The sequence below is a fragment of the Cervus canadensis genome, chromosome 22, assembly GCF_019320065.1.
Source record: "Cervus canadensis isolate Bull #8, Minnesota chromosome 22, ASM1932006v1, whole genome shotgun sequence".
Classification (NCBI taxonomy): domain Eukaryota; kingdom Metazoa; phylum Chordata; class Mammalia; order Artiodactyla; family Cervidae; genus Cervus; species Cervus canadensis.
The window spans coordinates 23,304,238-23,320,733 of NC_057407.1; the positions used below are offsets into that span (position 1 = coordinate 23,304,238).

Genomic DNA, 16,496 nt, shown 5'->3' on the forward strand with positions numbered 1-16,496 from the left:
ACTAGAAAAAACAAAACAAAACTAGAGGCATGTTCATCCCATCTTGAATCAAGTGTCCAGAAATCACATGAAACACAAATGTTTGGATGTGGTCATGGTATTTATTCGCAGTATATTTTCACAATGTATTAATAAAGGAGAATAACACTTATTCATACATTGAACATAACTTCCTGGAGCACTCTGCAGTTTGTGTGGGTTTGAAGAATACTGACAGTTTCTCCTAATCTCTTTGGCGTTTGGAAGTGGCAAGGTTTCTCAAATCGAGTGTCTGACAGGGGTGACGACTCCTCTTCCGTCAGACTGGAAGAGCAGACAGACCATAGCTTTGGCAGTTCCATTTTGGAAAGAAGTAACCAACAGGACTTCCACAGATAAATGAATCCAAAGATAAGACAGACTCAGGCATCTTGTACTCCATAGTTCATTTTACTCCTGAATGCCGATTACTGCAGCAGCCATGGACACTGACAGGGTTTAGGGTTCATGGCTCAGAGGGGCTAAGCCACCAGCCAAAGTTTTCATGCAAAAGGCAATCCTGATGACTAAGATTCCGGTTCTGGATTTCTTCAGATGTGCTGGGGAGGCTGAAGTTCACCCCCACCCCAGGCATCCTCTGTCGCAATTGTTGACATAGACACCATTTCAGAGTATCTTGGCAAAACGCTGAGCAGCTCTCATTGGCTCAATGTCACGCTGTAATGAAGCTGCTTGAAGGACCCTCTCTTTAACCAGAGAGACAAAGGCACCATTAACTGAAGCAAAGTATTGATAAGAATAACAACAAGAACAAAGTCCCATTCTCTTCTCAAGAAGCCAGGTCTAAAAACAAGGGTAAACAGTTGGTCTTATTTTATCCAAGTGACTGTCCATTTAAAGTTGTCCTTCGGCTTCTCCCTTCTATTAAAAGTGTTTACAGTTCTGAGTCTGATTATCACTTAGATACACACAATATTAGCACCAAGGCAGCAATTTTTTTTTCCCAGAGATCACATGAAACTGAATAGATACTTAACATAATTAATAGCTGGTACAATCTGTGACATCACTAAATTACCAATTGGCTAATGACACATTCCTAGAAATGCCAACAATATCCTCATACAACTCTTGTAGCACCTTGATGGTAGCTAAGTTGTTTCTTATAAAAAATTACAATTAAAAAAAGTAACATAAAACATTTACAGATAGAAAGTAAACAATAGTGTACCGTGATAATAAAGGATCACTTTTGTCATAGTACTACATATAATGTAGAGTACGTAAAATGCAGTGGTCTGACTGCAGGGGACGAAATAATGTGAAAGGCAGTCATAATAGAATCATTTTACGTACAAAAATATTACATCACAATAAATAATTTCAAACATAAATATTAAACTTTACATCATTAGGTTATTCCACATTTATATACACACACATATATATACATATGTATGTGTATATAAGTATATATATATGCATATGTACACACACACACAGGCACACAAATTCTCATACACACACACACACACATTTTAAGGTGGAGGTATTTCATCACTATCCTTCATCCATCCCATAATGGCTTCCTCTTCTGAGCACCTGAAAGCAAATGAACCAACCAGGAAATGTAAATCTTTTGTCTCAAATGACATAAGTCAAGAATAGGTAAGTCAGAAATTTTTACATATAGAACTTAAAAAATAATGCTTGCTACAATAAACCAGAAATTTCAAGGATATATAAAGAATAAAATAAAAAGCCACCAGCCTGTGATTTCCCCAGCCTGAGATAATGTTCTTCACATACTGGTGTATTTCCTTCTAGTCCTTTGGAAAAGACATGTAAATATTATGTGTATGTGCTCATTCAAATGTTACTACTCATAAGATACATATAAAATACACTTTATTAGATATAAAATATATATAATACAAATCGAATGGAGATCCCCTGACTTCACCTTCCTTTATTCCATCTCCTCTTTTCTGATAACAAACTCTTTCTGGTCCTTTGGCAACCATCCCTCTTCCAAATGAAGCTGTCAGCCACCTGACTCTAGGTGGGTACATGATCCCAGTCTCCTGGACGTTATGACTGGTTCAGAAATGGCCATGTGACAAATCAGACCCAGAGTTCTTGTGCAAAACAGATGTCAGAGGTGAGCATTTACTAAGGGCCATGAGATGTAAAGATGATGTAAGCCTAGAACTGCCAGGGACCATGGTGTGGAGGAGATGATCTGCCCAAGAATAAAGTCACTCAAGAAGCAAGCATTGCTGATGGATAGAGAAAGAAAGAGCCCTGATGACTGTGAGCCTCAAGATCCAACCATGCCTGGAGACAGACCACTGCTTAGACATCTCGGTTACTTAAGTTTGTTTTCAGTTTCCTTTTTTCCCCCCCTGGTGCTTCCTGCAGTGGAAATATTTCTACCTTAAGTTCATAATTTTTAATACAGATGATTAAACACTGAAACTGATACACAAGTGTAAGCTATACACTCCTTTGCCAGGATCTTGAAGAGCCTAAAAAGGATAATGGGCTGCTGGAAGCTTGAAGGAAGATGTAGGAGGGTCGCGTGAGTTGGTTGAGCTCATCTCTTATACATGAAGGGCAATGAGATGAGAAAAGGAGTGATCAGTTCACTTCTCTGCCCAGCAGAGGGAGTGCATGCCAGCATAATGTAGTCACGACAGGAACTGTCAAACTTTTAACAGGGAAACTCTACTGCGCATTTGTTAAAATGCAGATTTTGACTTTGAAGATTTGGAATGAGGCCAGAGATCCCAAATTTCTAATAAGCTCCCATGTGATACAGATCAGGCTGGTCCTTGGATCACATCGTGAGTTACAAGTGTGCAGAAGAGTACATTAACTGAGAGCATTGGCTGTGGGTAGGACCCTCCTGGGTCCTGCCAAGGAAATCTGTGGTGAACTTAAGCCAGCTGCTTAACTGTTGTGGATCTCAGCTTCCGTCAGTAAAATGAGGATAACAGCCCTAGACTGTGGCTTTGCTGTGAGGATGCACGGAAATAATGCCTACCCAACATGGTGCCTGACACACAGTCAGGGGTCAATGACTGTTATTAATATTACTCTTGTAATACCCTCGGCAGTATTTCTCAAAGGCTGAGCTGTGAATCTTCTGCATTAGAATTTCCTGCATTAAAAATACAGATTTCTAGATCCACCTCCACTCAACGTAGTAGGACTTCTAGAGACGGAGCCCAGGGAGCAGCATTTTTAATAAGCACTGCAGAGGAAATGGTGCAGGATGTCTGGGGACCGCGTGTCCAAGGTGGAGAGCAGATGGCCGCAGGCATGCGAGGACAGCTGAGCAGGAGACGCAAGGCTGAAAAGCACTGGCTCAACTTCCCCTGTCTGGGGGCAAGCGACCCACCTACACTTGCTAATCATTAGACTGCAGAAAGAATGAGAGAGAGCCAGAGGGCAAGAGAGAGAGTGCAAGAAAGAGAGAGAGGGCCAGAGACACTTACCTTAACTATAAAACTCGAATCTCCAGGCCAGTGCCAGAGGACGGAGCACATTTTCCACAGTAACCACCGCATTTCCCGACGACCCGGATACCATCCTGCAAAAAAAAGATGAATCATCTTAGTCCACTTGCTTGGCTACTATGGTTCCAGGGCTCGAACTGGCTTTTGGGGGGACTCATTCCTGTATGCACAGCAGGTAGGACTTCTCAGAAGAAGTGGGGACCAACATCCTCACCACGGTCTAAAGCAGGAGCTGAGAAACGATGGCCTGTGTGTCCCCTGTGTTTGCACGGCCTGTATCTTGACAGAGTGCACTTCAGTCTTTTGGCCCCAACGCTTTCTCATCCTCTTGGAAATATCCTTACCTGCACTTCTCCCACATAGACCATTCATGGAGACTAATCTTTAGTCCCTTCACACTCAGCATGGTCTCCTCAAACACACAGCTCAAGAGTCTCAGTAGAAATCTATCTACTCATCAAGAACCAAAGGAAACCACTCAAAAGAATTGTTTTGCTTTTAACCTGATTAATGACATAGTTGCCAGTGTCAAGAAGAGCGTTTATATTTTTAAATGGTTGGGAAGCAGCAAACAGAGAATACTATTTCTTGATAGACAGAAAAGACATAAAATTCAAATTTCAGGGCCCATCAGTAAAGTTTTATCAGAATACAGCCTCATCCATTTACTTTTCTCACGTCGTGGCTGCTTTCACGTTACAACAGCAGGGTGAGTGGTTGGTTTCACAGCCTCACCCTGCTACTCCGCACACAAGTCACAGTGATACACTGTAACCTGTTTTGAGTGCCATGCATATTGCAGTATTAGAACATTTTCTTTTTTTTTTATAACCAGTATACGCCAAAATAAGACAACAAAAGTAGGTTTTATTGTACTTTTAAGGTACAGTAGGATGGATTATTCTATTGTCACATTTACATGGCAAAGCACTGTGTTCATCATGCACTGATTACTGTGTATGTGCGTGCTCAGTCATGTCCAACTCTTTGCAACCCCATGGACTGTAGCCCACGAGTCTCCTCTGTCCACAGGATTTTCCCAGTAAGAATACTGGAGTGGGTTGCCATGTCCGCCTCCAGAGGATCTTCCCAACCCAGGGATCAAACCTGTGCCTCCTGCGTCTCCTGCACTGCAGGTAGATTCTTTGCTCCTGAGCCAACAGGGAAGCACACAATGACACCGAAGTTGTGCTAAAAGAATACACTATACACCAATATCACCACACTTAGCATGTGCATGGTATTCCCAACTCCCAGGCAAGCAATGCTCAGGAATTTGGAAAACTTAGAATATCTCATCATAGTGTAATTCTTCACAAAAATAAGAAATCAAAGTGAGCAAGGATAAAAGATGAAAATATGTAAGTGTCCAAGTGGCTCATTTGTTAGTGACACAAAGAAAACAGTCTACTAGGAGGTGAGTTCATGAAATCTTGTTTAATTGTAACAGCAGAAGGCATATGTCCAGAGAAAATCAATTTGTTGAACACTGTTATCCTTTTGGCAAGACTAGTTGCTCAAAAATTTAATGACATTTGGGAGCCACATCAATAAACAATTAAAAAATGAAGCAAACTGGAATGGTTTCCTGTGGTTTTTGATGAGAAGACAGATTTTACTGATACTCTTTCAGCTGTTTGAGGAGACTGTGCTGAGTTGTGAAGGAACCAAATAATCAGTCTCTATGAATGCTCTGTGTGGAAGAAGTATGGGTGACAGTATGTCCAAGAGATAGAGAAAATACTAGTCGGAAAAACTGAAGAGGAATCTGCTAAGATGTGTTGACAACTAATAATGGTAAGACCCATGTGTGGAGAAGGAAAAGTTTTATTTGGACTGATTTACAAAGCTTGTGAAAATGTAAGATGTTTAAAGCCTGTGATTATTCACTGTGGAAAATACAAGAACCTCTCTAGTGTCATGGAACCCATGGTGTTAATAATGAACTTCTTTTTCTACGATAGACTTTATCTTCATCAGTTTTGGGAATTTGTGGGTCAGGACTAGAAGTTGAATACTCTGACTTATCCTAACATATAGCAGTTGGATGACTTAGGAGTGGTAAAGTTTTATCATGAATTTTGAGCTCAGGGACAGGATAAATAATTTTCTGAACTAGAAGAACTGTTCTCAATCAATGTCATTGAACACTTAATGGCTTTGGACATTACCTTTTGCTGCTGACTTGATAATGTTTCTTAATGAACTGAAGCTAAAATTACAAGGCAAAAACTGCACTTACAGGCAAAAGTTATACTGTGGTAAAGTCATTTCAATAACAACTAACATTGTTTGAATCATAAATCATGTTAAGGTTCTTTGTACACTTCCCAATCTGTCAAATGTTAAAAATGAGAAGCTTGATTGCTATTCCACATACATTTACAGTGGATATACTTTGTGAGTGTGAACTACAGTTTCAGCAGCATTTTTTGGACATGGATGTAAGTGCAAAGGAAAATTTCATATTTGAAAATCCATCTAATAAGGTAACTGAGGAGAGCTCCCATCTCACCTTCAGGTACAAGTGATTCATCTGTAATGTAATGATGTGCAGAAAGGCAAATACCAAGTGAAAAACCTAACGGAATCCCACCAACAGCTCCCAGGGCATGCATGCGCTCAATTAAAATGCTGTGGCTGTAGACGACAGTAGTGTTTGGCAATACCTATCTTTGCAAAAAGACATTCATAAAGATGAAGTGCAGAACATCTCATTTCAGATCAGCATTAACAAACATACACTTTGAAGCAATTTTGCTAACAGAGAACACTGATTAAGCAAAATGTTATCCTTTCTCAATATTTCATTCATTTCCTTGGTAGATTCTGGATAACAAAAATTTACACTCAATTACTATTCTGCTTTGGGTTTAATCACTAAATTTTTTGTGCAAATTTGTTTTCACTCTTGTCATATAAATACATATGTAATATCCATGATTTTCACCTTCTGGATGGCAAAACCTAAAATATTCATTATCTGGTCCTTTATGGAAAAGCTTTGCTGAACCCTGGTCTCTAGCCTTGTACAGTCCTACCTGTCTGCATCTGTCTTGCTCTGTTCTTCCCCTCTGCATTTCTTAGGGTTGTTCCTCTAACATGCCTCTTAACACAGGGCCTTCACACATGCGGCTCCTCTAGCTGGAACTCTCTGCCCTCTCCTTCTCTGTGTGAACTGGACTCTGTGCATTTACAAGCTTTTGTCTGGTAAATTCTTCAGAACTCAGCCCAGAGGCCACTTCCTCTGAGAAATCGTGCTGACCGAGTTACCAGCTGCACAGCACCCTACAAAATGGGGTAGTTCTCTATGTCTGTCTTCCCCCACTGGAATCTAAGTCCCATGATGCCAAGGCCAGTGCCTTGTTAGAATACTAGGGTCCCCAGAACCTAGCAGTGGTCTAAACACACATTTGTTGAATGAATCGAAGAAGGCTGAACAAGTACGCTCTTCTCTGTGAGCTGCAATTCAAATGGCCCTGCTAATCAGCCCCCGTAATCCTTCCCCCATGCTATGAAAAACCCCTTGTTTAGCTGTGGCATCATATCCCAGTATGTAAATTACCATGTCACATGAGCCACCCTCTACCCCTGACTCCTGTACAAGGTTTGGCATCTAAGATGTTTTTCTCCACTGGGACTAAAGCTGGTGTGAATCATACTTGTGTGCACATTTCAGGATCTCTTTGGGCCATATTTGATTCATATGGCCCAACTACCGAAGTCTTTTGAAAACAATGGATAACCTCATTAAAAAAAGAAAAATAGTTGCCAATTTTGAAGAAAAAAATCATGTAAGTTTCACTCTCTTAACAATTTGCATGCTTTTAATTATGAGTGAGATTAACTTGAAGGGCTTCCCTGATGGCTCAGTGGTAAAGAATGGGCCCGCAACGCAGGAGATGTGGGTTGGATCCCTTAGTCAGGAAGATCCTCCAGGGGAGGAAGTGGCAACCCACTCCAGTATTCTTTCCTGAAAAATACCACGGCCAGAGGAACCTGGTGGGCTACAGTCCAAGGAGCCACAAAGAGTCAAACATGACTGAGCGACTAAGCATGCATGCACAAGAATAAGTTGGAAGACTGAGTTCTATCGCCCCACTGGGTCTTGGTTTTAGGGGCCCACGTTAGCTCTGGCGCTGGTCTGACATCATCAACTAGTTCTGATGCCAGATCAACTGGCTTTCTAGCCAGGAACTTTCCCCCTAGGCTGAAGTATGTAGGTCTGCTGGCCTTAAGGATGCTGACATAGTAGAAATGCCTTCTGTCTCATTAAAGCTTTTTTTCCCACCCAAACTCTTCCTTCCCCAGCAGCAGAGATCAGATTGCCTCAGACTTGCATCATATCTTTAAATAACCTCTTTAAACCTCAGTTTTCTTGTGTATCTGTAAAATGGGGATAATACAAGTCTCCCCTTATAGGTTTGCTGCAAATGAAAGAAAGCATATAAAGTACCCAGAATAGCACTTGGCCTAATGTATGTGCTCAATTATTAGTGATCATTGTCATAATGGTGCTTTTTAATGTGTGAGTTTCCATCATAGCCTGTTCTCATGGAGATAAGGAATAGTCTGGGTAATTATAAAATCACTGATACTCGCTCTGCAATGTTCATGCTATTTCATTAACTAGGACTCTATTAACGTCATTTAGGTAAAGGTTGAACTAACACTTATTTCTAGTACAGAATAAAAAATATATGTACTGAGAAAATAAATAGCATAAACATGATTGTCATGGAAACAGTGCCTATTTCAGAGAAAAAGGTATGTTTTCCAGCACTTTAGAAGTACCCACTCTCATACAATGAAACATTAACTGTAAATCATTTTTATTTCTCCATTAAAGCAGGTCCACTAAAAATCTCTTTTCAACAAATATTTTGTCAGCAGAGTTTGAGCTATTACATATAATTAAAATGAGCGACTCTGTGTTCCATTAGGAACAGTTTATAGTTCATACTTTTCACTCTTTTCTCTGCTTTCTGCAGTCAATATGACCAAGAGAGGTTGATTTGTGTAATTTAGGGAAGCCAGCACATCTTTGATTGAAGTATGCTTATTTACATTTCTTTGGAGCTGCTGGGAGTGAAAGTGCCCATTAAAAAAAAAAACAACAGTATTTGTTTTTTTTCCAAATAAAGTCCTAATCACACATACACAAATGTACGCACACACACACACACAATGTATAAATATCTAACTTCTATGGGATCATACAGAATAAAATGTACACATATATAAAAGGTAGTTTCACTCCACTTGTCTGTAGTAAATGTATGATTTTTATACTTGGTGGATAACTGAATTTTCACAAATCAATTGTGTGTTAGGACGCAGCTTATAGTAGATAAAAGAGAACTGATTCTTTGTTTGCTACACACACACACACACACACACACACACACACATTTATCTCATGCTACTTAAACTCCATTGGTTGTAAATGAACTAAAAGATAAACAAAACAAAACAAAAACAGGAACTGAATCCATCTCCCATACAGTAATACAACTTTAATTTTTAATTTCAAAGTAATTCTTGGATTTAGAGCCCTTCCCTCAGAAAAACAGTGATGGTTGGGCCTCAGGGTTCAGGCTCCCAGCGCCTCTCAGCCCCGGCCCCGTCCCCTAGAACACAGAGCAGCACACAGGCCCAAGGACGCCCCTCCTGCCCTGCTTACAGGGGCCTGCTTCACTGCGCCTGGCTCTGAGGGCCATTCTGGAACCTCCTCCAGGACCGAAGGCGAGACAGTAGCTCCGAGAATGGGCACCTTTCGGGGTGGGGGGAGTGGTGGCAGGGGGCCTCTCCCGGATGGGGGGCGCTGAGGGTCCTCTCACATCCTGAGTGCACTCATAAGTTGGGCAAGCACAGAATATCACTGGCAGAGGAGCTTAGAATGTCAACCTTATCTCTCCAATCTTACAGGTGGGCCAGTTCCCCCCTTTCTGTCTGGCTGCCCCTCACCCACAGAGCAGAAACTTGGTACAGTCAAAGCATTTGTGTAGAAGCCCATGCCTGGACCCAGGAGGTGTCCCATAGGCCTCAGTCCTGGATGGGGCAGGGCCCGTGTAGACAAAATCCACGCGGTGTGGTGGGGACCGGCCAGGTCCCGGCTCAGCCTCTGCGCAGGCTGCAGTCCCATCCTCCCATCACGAGCCAGCTTGCATCTTTCACCACCGTGACCAAGGGCAAGCCTTAGGCCGGTAAAAATGTGGTAACATCGACAGCTAACGCTTCCTGTGCCCCTGCTGCCTGTCCAGGGACATGCAAACAGCTTTATCTCCCTATTTCGTTTAAGCTCCACAAGAACCCAACTGGGTAAGACCACCCATTTTATAGGTGAAGAAACTGAGGCCCCTGAGAAATTAAATAACTTGCCATGATGGCCAAACTGGTAAAAACACGTCAGGCGATATGACATAAGGGCCTGAAGGCTTAACCTCTATACTCTGTGGCTTCTGTGGGCTTTGATGACAGTGCTCTCCCAAGAATTCAATGAGTAACCTGAAGGAATGGGGCTGAAGGCATGCAAACTGTCCAGTAAACAGAGGCTCTTTCAATAATAGAGGCTATTTCAATAACAAAAATCCTTATCAGTAAAAAAAAAAAAAATTAGAATTCTTCCTACTACATATATACGGGCAGCCAATAATGAGCCTGACACTGAGACTTATTTTTACCAGGTCTGTTCCTGTTGGTGAGACCGTGTACCCATCCTACAAGTGGTTCTTGTAATTCAGTTTTACCCTGAATGACTAGAGCTTTCCATTAGTTTTTCTTGGGGAAAAAACATTTTATCACCAAGCAGGTTTAGAAAATGGAGGATTCCATTGTGTTTCTCCATCTGGTGCTCCCGGCAGAAAAGTGAAAGAAAGTGAAGCGTGAAGATGAGAGGACTGAATCAAAGCAGGGCTGTTTGGAGAATCGATCAGGACTGGCCAGGATCTGTACAAAATACAGCAGATTGGCTTTAGCCCCTCAGAAGCAAGACAGTGGTAAGGCAAGCTGGGAGCAGGATGTGACACAGTTTTTCAAAGTGTGTTGTGTGGAACAATGGTAATTTGGGGAAATTAAGGTCTGACTTTGAAGAGAAGGCTCTGTGACTGGTTTAACTTAGGTCAGTGGTTTTCAAAACGTGGTCCCAGACCAGGGCATCAGCAGCACCGGGGAAATTGTTGGGAATGTACATTTCAGGCCCCTCCCCAGGCTGGCTGTGTTTCAGCAAGTCCTGGCCCAAGTCTGAGAACCACTGATTTAGGGAAATGCTGGCTTCAATAGAAGCACACAGGTTTCCTTCCCGTACACTTTATTCCAACCTCCAATACACGCATGGTTACTGTGACTCTTCCAGAAGGAAATAAAATATACAATTTTCCCCCAAGTGTCTCAGGCTGTGGAAGCCTATTTCCACGGAGCATCCCTAGAGGATGCTGCTCTGTGAGCTGCACAGCAGGCCAGGCACACACAGCCTCATTTCTGGTGCTGCGAGGAGCTACAGATTGCTTAGCTCTGGCTCATGGGGATTAATAAGGAGTGCTCGACAGACCCTTGAGACTAATTCTGAGCTGTCTCTCTGAGCTGTCATGGAACACCAAGATTTGAAAAAAAAAGAAAATTTCTGACAGGCAACTGTGAAACCAATTCCCTTGGGCACAGGCGGAACCTCCTCCTATGGCTAGGGGAACAACCAGCCCATCTCGGCAGGGCAGTGATCATTGTCTGCACAAGGTGGCGCTCCAGGCCACAATTATTTTTAGGTTCTGGACGAACACTGCAATGACCCTAACAAAACTAAAACTAAGGTTTCAACACTGTTCACATAGATGGTTTTCTACATAATCATGGTTTAAGTATGACCACGTTTGAGGCAATGCATTTTTTTTGTCTCTCCTGGTCACTGCAACATAATATAAAGTAGAACACAAGAACATAATTTCTGGGCCCACTGTAAAGCACAGCAAGTGTGCTGTCTCTCGGTTCTCTTTATTTCTTTCAGTACAAGCAAAAATATTAATGATTAAATTATAAGCAATCGATATAGCCATTTAGTTAAATCAGAGTTGAAGGAGTTAATTGACCTTCACAGAGAAAAGAAGAAGTTTTTTGTTTTTTTTTTCAAAGACACAGATTTAACCCTTGAAGCTAAAAAAACCTCTGAAATATTCCTGGAACATCATAATTGATGTTTCTTCTCTTCCTGGGTGGAAGCAGGCTGATTGAGCTGTTTCTTTATATTCAGATTTTGATAGGGTTTAGCAAATAAAAACACCGGCTGCTCAGTCAGATGTGAATTTCAGATAAACAACACTTTTTTTAAAAGAAAAAGTATGTCCCATACAATGTTTTAGATGTGCTTATAGTAAAAAAAAAAAAAAAATCAAAAATCTTCCTTATTTGAAATTCAAATTTAACTGAGCATCCTGTATTTTGTCGGCAACCTCACCTCAGAGTAATACCCCACTTTCTGGTCCTCTTCTCTCTCCATTACTTACTTTTCTGAGGAGACCCTGAGACAGAGGTCACAGCTGTGGCAGGACTGGGGCTACAGGCCACACCTTGTAAGTTTTCCATTTGCCTGTGGGTCAGCTCCTGCCCCGCGTCCTCAGAACTTCTTGGCTGGAAAGGGCAGCGCTTCCTGCCCCAGTAGACATTAGACACCCCTGGGAAATGTGAAATTCTGCCCCTGTCACAGATTCCCTTTCAGTGAATCTGGATGAGGCCCAGGTACATGCATCTTAAGCTTTCCAAAGTGACTCTAACATACCCCCAGGCTGAGCAACCAGACCAGAGCAGATTCAGAGTGTCCATCTGAGAGCTTGCTCAGCTGTAGGTCTTGCTCATAAGCTCTGGGGCCCTAGAATCTTCACTGTCAACAAGTTGCCAGGTAATTCGGGTGCTCTGGGGTGATCCCACTGTGAACAGCTAGATTTTAGAGCAGGAAGAACTGACTTGTAGAGCCTGTGAGTTTTTCTCTCATTCTTCAGAAACCCTCCTGATGAATGATTCCTTTTCCCAGCCCTTTTTGTATTATTTCATTTCTTCTGAAACAGGCATCACTGTCCCTAAGCTCGCATAGGTTAACTGCATGTTGGTTAATTAATTGCAAGATATCTGAGCCACACGCACCCTTAGAGGCTGCTGCGTGCTTTCGGCTTCCTGGTTAGGCATCCTTCTAATTGCTCCTGGTACTCAGGTTCATATCTCTGGGAAGAATTCATCGGAAGGGTAAGCAAGACTCTGCTCCACTCACCTGTCCACGTGCCAACCTTCCATTTATGTCCTCAGTTTTCTTCCTGACACTTTGTAAAATGGTTTGAGGAAGTTCCTTTAGCACCATAGCCTCAGAGAGAGGGAAAGAGGAGGAGAAAACAGAACTCATCCTCCAAGCCATGGGGACCCTTACCGGAGACTTCTTGATGTCAGAGACGGCGTAATTCCCTTGGGAGATCCACCTGGCAGATTCAGTTAGAGACAAACCGGTTCCGTAAAGGTTGATGCTAAAACGACCCTGGAATAAATGGCCAGTGAACAAGATTTTTAGTCCACGTGACATCCTGAGCAAAGGTCCCACACAATCAAAAGGTAACCTGGAGAAAGATATTAATTCATTATGATAGCTAACTAATGACTGAGGGTTCTTTGTAGTGGTGGTGGTGGGGGGCGGTTCTGAACGAGGCACTTTACATGCATCATCTCATCCATCCTTGCAAGAGCAATCTGAAGGGGATTTTCCTCACAGATGGGGACAGGGAGGCCTGGCGAAGGTGATTAACTTCTCCAGGAGACACAAAAAGCCCAACTCAAATTTTCCTAACTTCAAAGTCCTCACTCTCAACCACCGCTATTCTGCGTCCCTAACACAGCAATCTTGATGTTGCTCACAATTATCAGATTCCTACAGGAACAAAATGCCACAGTGTAATTTTTTTAACAAGATCTCGCTGCCAAAGCTTCCTGGGCTTCAGCTCCCCACGGTGTTGAGCACGCCGAGTCCTAAGCACAGCGGGGCGAGACTTCAAAGGAGCGGCGCATTGTCGGGACTAGCCTGCAGAGGGCGCGCGCGGGCTGCGCTGGACCAAGGTAGGGCCCGACCAAGCTGCCAGGCCCAGGGAACCCACACCTCCCAGCTGCGCTGTGGGATTCCTTGCCAAGGTGGCCTCGGGTGTTTCCATTTTTATTTCCAAGGAGACAGTGCAGCAGAGAGCCTTTCTGGCCTTCTCCATCTGTCTCTGTGTATTTCTCTCTTGCAAAAATGACTCCACAAAGGCATCTTAAATAGATTCATGAGCAGTTTGGGAGTGAAAAGTGTGCTTTCTGCAAGAACCGCAGTGGGTGAAGGCTTCCTCTCTGAGCCTCAGGATGCAGTTTTTGTCAAAACGGTCTTAAATACATCAAAGAGAGTAGTGAGGTGGAGGCTCATACCTAATCAGACCTAAGTGTAAGGTAGGCTTTTAATGTGGACAGATGATTTACTCTGTAGGAACCTCAGTTTGTCCATCTGTAAAATGGAAGGTAATAATAAGAGTGTCTTCCTCAGAGTAGTATAGTGAGGACTAAATGAAATTAGCTGAGGACTGTATGGCTGGTCCCTAACAGATATTCAAAAATACTGGTATTAGTCCTGCATTTTCTTATTGTTTTGTAAGTGCTCGTTTTCCCTCTCCAATTAGCAGTAAGCTTACTGAGGGGTGGGACGTGGCACTGCTTTGCTTATTTACATCAGTTATGGTTTGCAACACATGACGAGGCACTTGATACAGTCTTGCTGTGCTTAGGCGCTCAGTCGTGTCCGACTCTTGGCAACCCCATGGACTGCAGCCCACCAGGCTTCTCTGTCCATGGGATTTTCCAGGCAAGAATGCTGGAGTGGGTTGCCATTCCCTTCTCCAGGGGATCTTCCCAACCCAGGAATCGAAGTCAGGCCTCCCATATTGCAGGCGGATTCTTTACCAGCTGAGCCATCAGAAAGCCCTGTTATAGTCTTAATAAATATCAATATTACATCCTAGCTCTTCCATAAAGACTTCCAGGATCAGTTGTAACTTGGAGGTTTCCTCTCCATGTTGGTCCCATAAATGCCAAACAGTTTATGAACTCTTTAGGGGCCTTAAATCCTATGTCTGTACACTGGGAACAAAGAACATTCCTATTCACAGAGGTGATGGGAGGATTTAGTGCGGTCTAAATCAGTGGATGTCATCAGAGGACATTTTTGCCCCCACGGGAAATCTGGCAACCTCAGGAGACATTTTTGGTTGCCATGAAACAGCTGGTGGGTACGTGAGCCACCAGCAGCTGATGCAGAGAGACCAGAGTTATTACTAAATATCCTACAAGGCACAGCCTAGTCCCCAACAACAGAGAATTATCCAGCCCAAAACATCAGTTGTGCTGTGGTCAGGGGGAGGAATTTATCCTAGAATCCTGACTCTTCGGCCTTTAGTGTGATCTCAGGCAAACGGCTTACCCTTCCTGAGGCCATCTGTAAAATGGGTAATAAGACAGAATTACAGAAGATATGACACACCTAGCCCATTACCTGGCAGAGAATAGGTGAGGTTTTAAAAATATTTTTGGAACTTGCTTTATGACAGTACCACGCAGATGTTAGTGGCTGTCGTGTTGAGTGACTTCAACACCCAGGTATCTGTGATTGTGGTTACACCGGATGCTCAAAACCCTCCTTGCCTAGCCTCCTTAGACACTGGCTTCTGGATATGCTACATTAGCCCACCTGGCCAATTCTTACCTTCCTAGCCTTCCTCCCCCTGAAGAGGGCATTCACACTGATCACAATGCCCAGACCTCACTACTGCCAAGGACAACCTCTTCTTTCCTTCCTTATCCTGTTTCCCATGAAGACTACCTGTCCAGCCTACATCTCAGAAGACAGACATGATATGCTTTGACGTCAAAGTTCTTAGAAGGAGCAGGCTTCCAGCCCCAGGATGTGTCATGCTGATCCCCATGTTCAGTGTCTGAGCACGTAGCTGAGCAGATTACATGCCACCTAGATCTGCCTTTTCAGAGCAGGTGATAAACAAGTTTTTGTTCTTATTCTCTCTCTGGCCTTTTCAGGGTCAGGTATTTGCATTTTTAGCCAGCATCCTAGTTGATAATTAGCACTCTGAAAGTTGCCTGTCATCAGTAGACCTACTGTCCTTTCCCACTCCAGTTCATGACATCTCTGTCCCCACAGGCCTTATCTTCAGAGTCTAAAGGGCATGAGAGTTTTAGCTACTATCTCCTGCTGCTGATTTAAGAGTAAAGGTGATTAAGGCATGCAATACTAGATATTCCAGAAAGGTCAGCAAAAGATGTAGCTTTGACAAAGGGAGGTTTTGTTCTCTGCTGGACAAGGGTGTATGCTGTACAAGTCTTGTCTGAAAACGGGATCAGCCAGACACGTCTGCTGTCATGGATTTGGACTCAGATGTACTTGGCATCAAATCTGGCCTCTCCCGAGCACTAGCGTGGGTTTGGATAAGTTACCTGACCTCTCCACACCTCTCAGCTGCCTCATCTGAGCGTTCTCACAGGATGCTGTGGATGATTAAATGCTACACTGATTTAGAAATTCTGAGCACAGTGTCTCAAGTGCAGTAAACACTCAGCAGATACTCATAACACCAGCATCAGTAATAATAACGCCACATGCACTGTGATCAGGATAACAACATACACTCTGGCTGTATCTTGAGTCGAGGGCTCTTGGGGAACCCACCCTTAATGATACATAGATCCTTAAAGCAACAGCAGTGGATGAAGAGGAAAAAGAAGCAGATTGTCAAACACATCGCTCTGCTTGGAAATCTCTGCAGTCACAGATCAGAGGACAAGCAGGACTCCAGAGTAGTTTGCATAGTCCTGCTTTCTACAGACATTTCCCAGGAAAAGTGATTTGAAAAACTCCCACCTTTCATCAGCATTGTTGGTGCTCAATAAACTTCTAAGGAATTGAATTCTAAAAGTATCTGATACAGTTTGAAGAAT

General features: G+C 43.0%; 1 protein-coding gene across 2 annotated transcripts in view; it reads right to left on the reverse strand.

Moving 5' to 3' along the window:
- Window positions 1-81: 81 nt before the first annotated feature.
- Window positions 82-16,496, reverse strand: part of ADAMTS9 (ADAM metallopeptidase with thrombospondin type 1 motif 9) — a 164,275-nt gene continuing 147,860 nt past the window's right edge. For both annotated transcript variants that reach the window (XM_043442385.1, XM_043442384.1), the window contains 3 exons: window positions 12,907-13,011; window positions 3,480-3,574; window positions 82-1,581 (listed from right to left, as the gene is read on the reverse strand). In XM_043442385.1, the coding sequence (XP_043298320.1) occupies window positions 3,485-3,574; window positions 12,907-13,011 (195 nt within the window). In that variant the 3' untranslated portion in view covers window positions 82-1,581; window positions 3,480-3,484. The remainder of the gene's footprint in view (window positions 1,582-3,479; window positions 3,575-12,906; window positions 13,012-16,496) is intronic.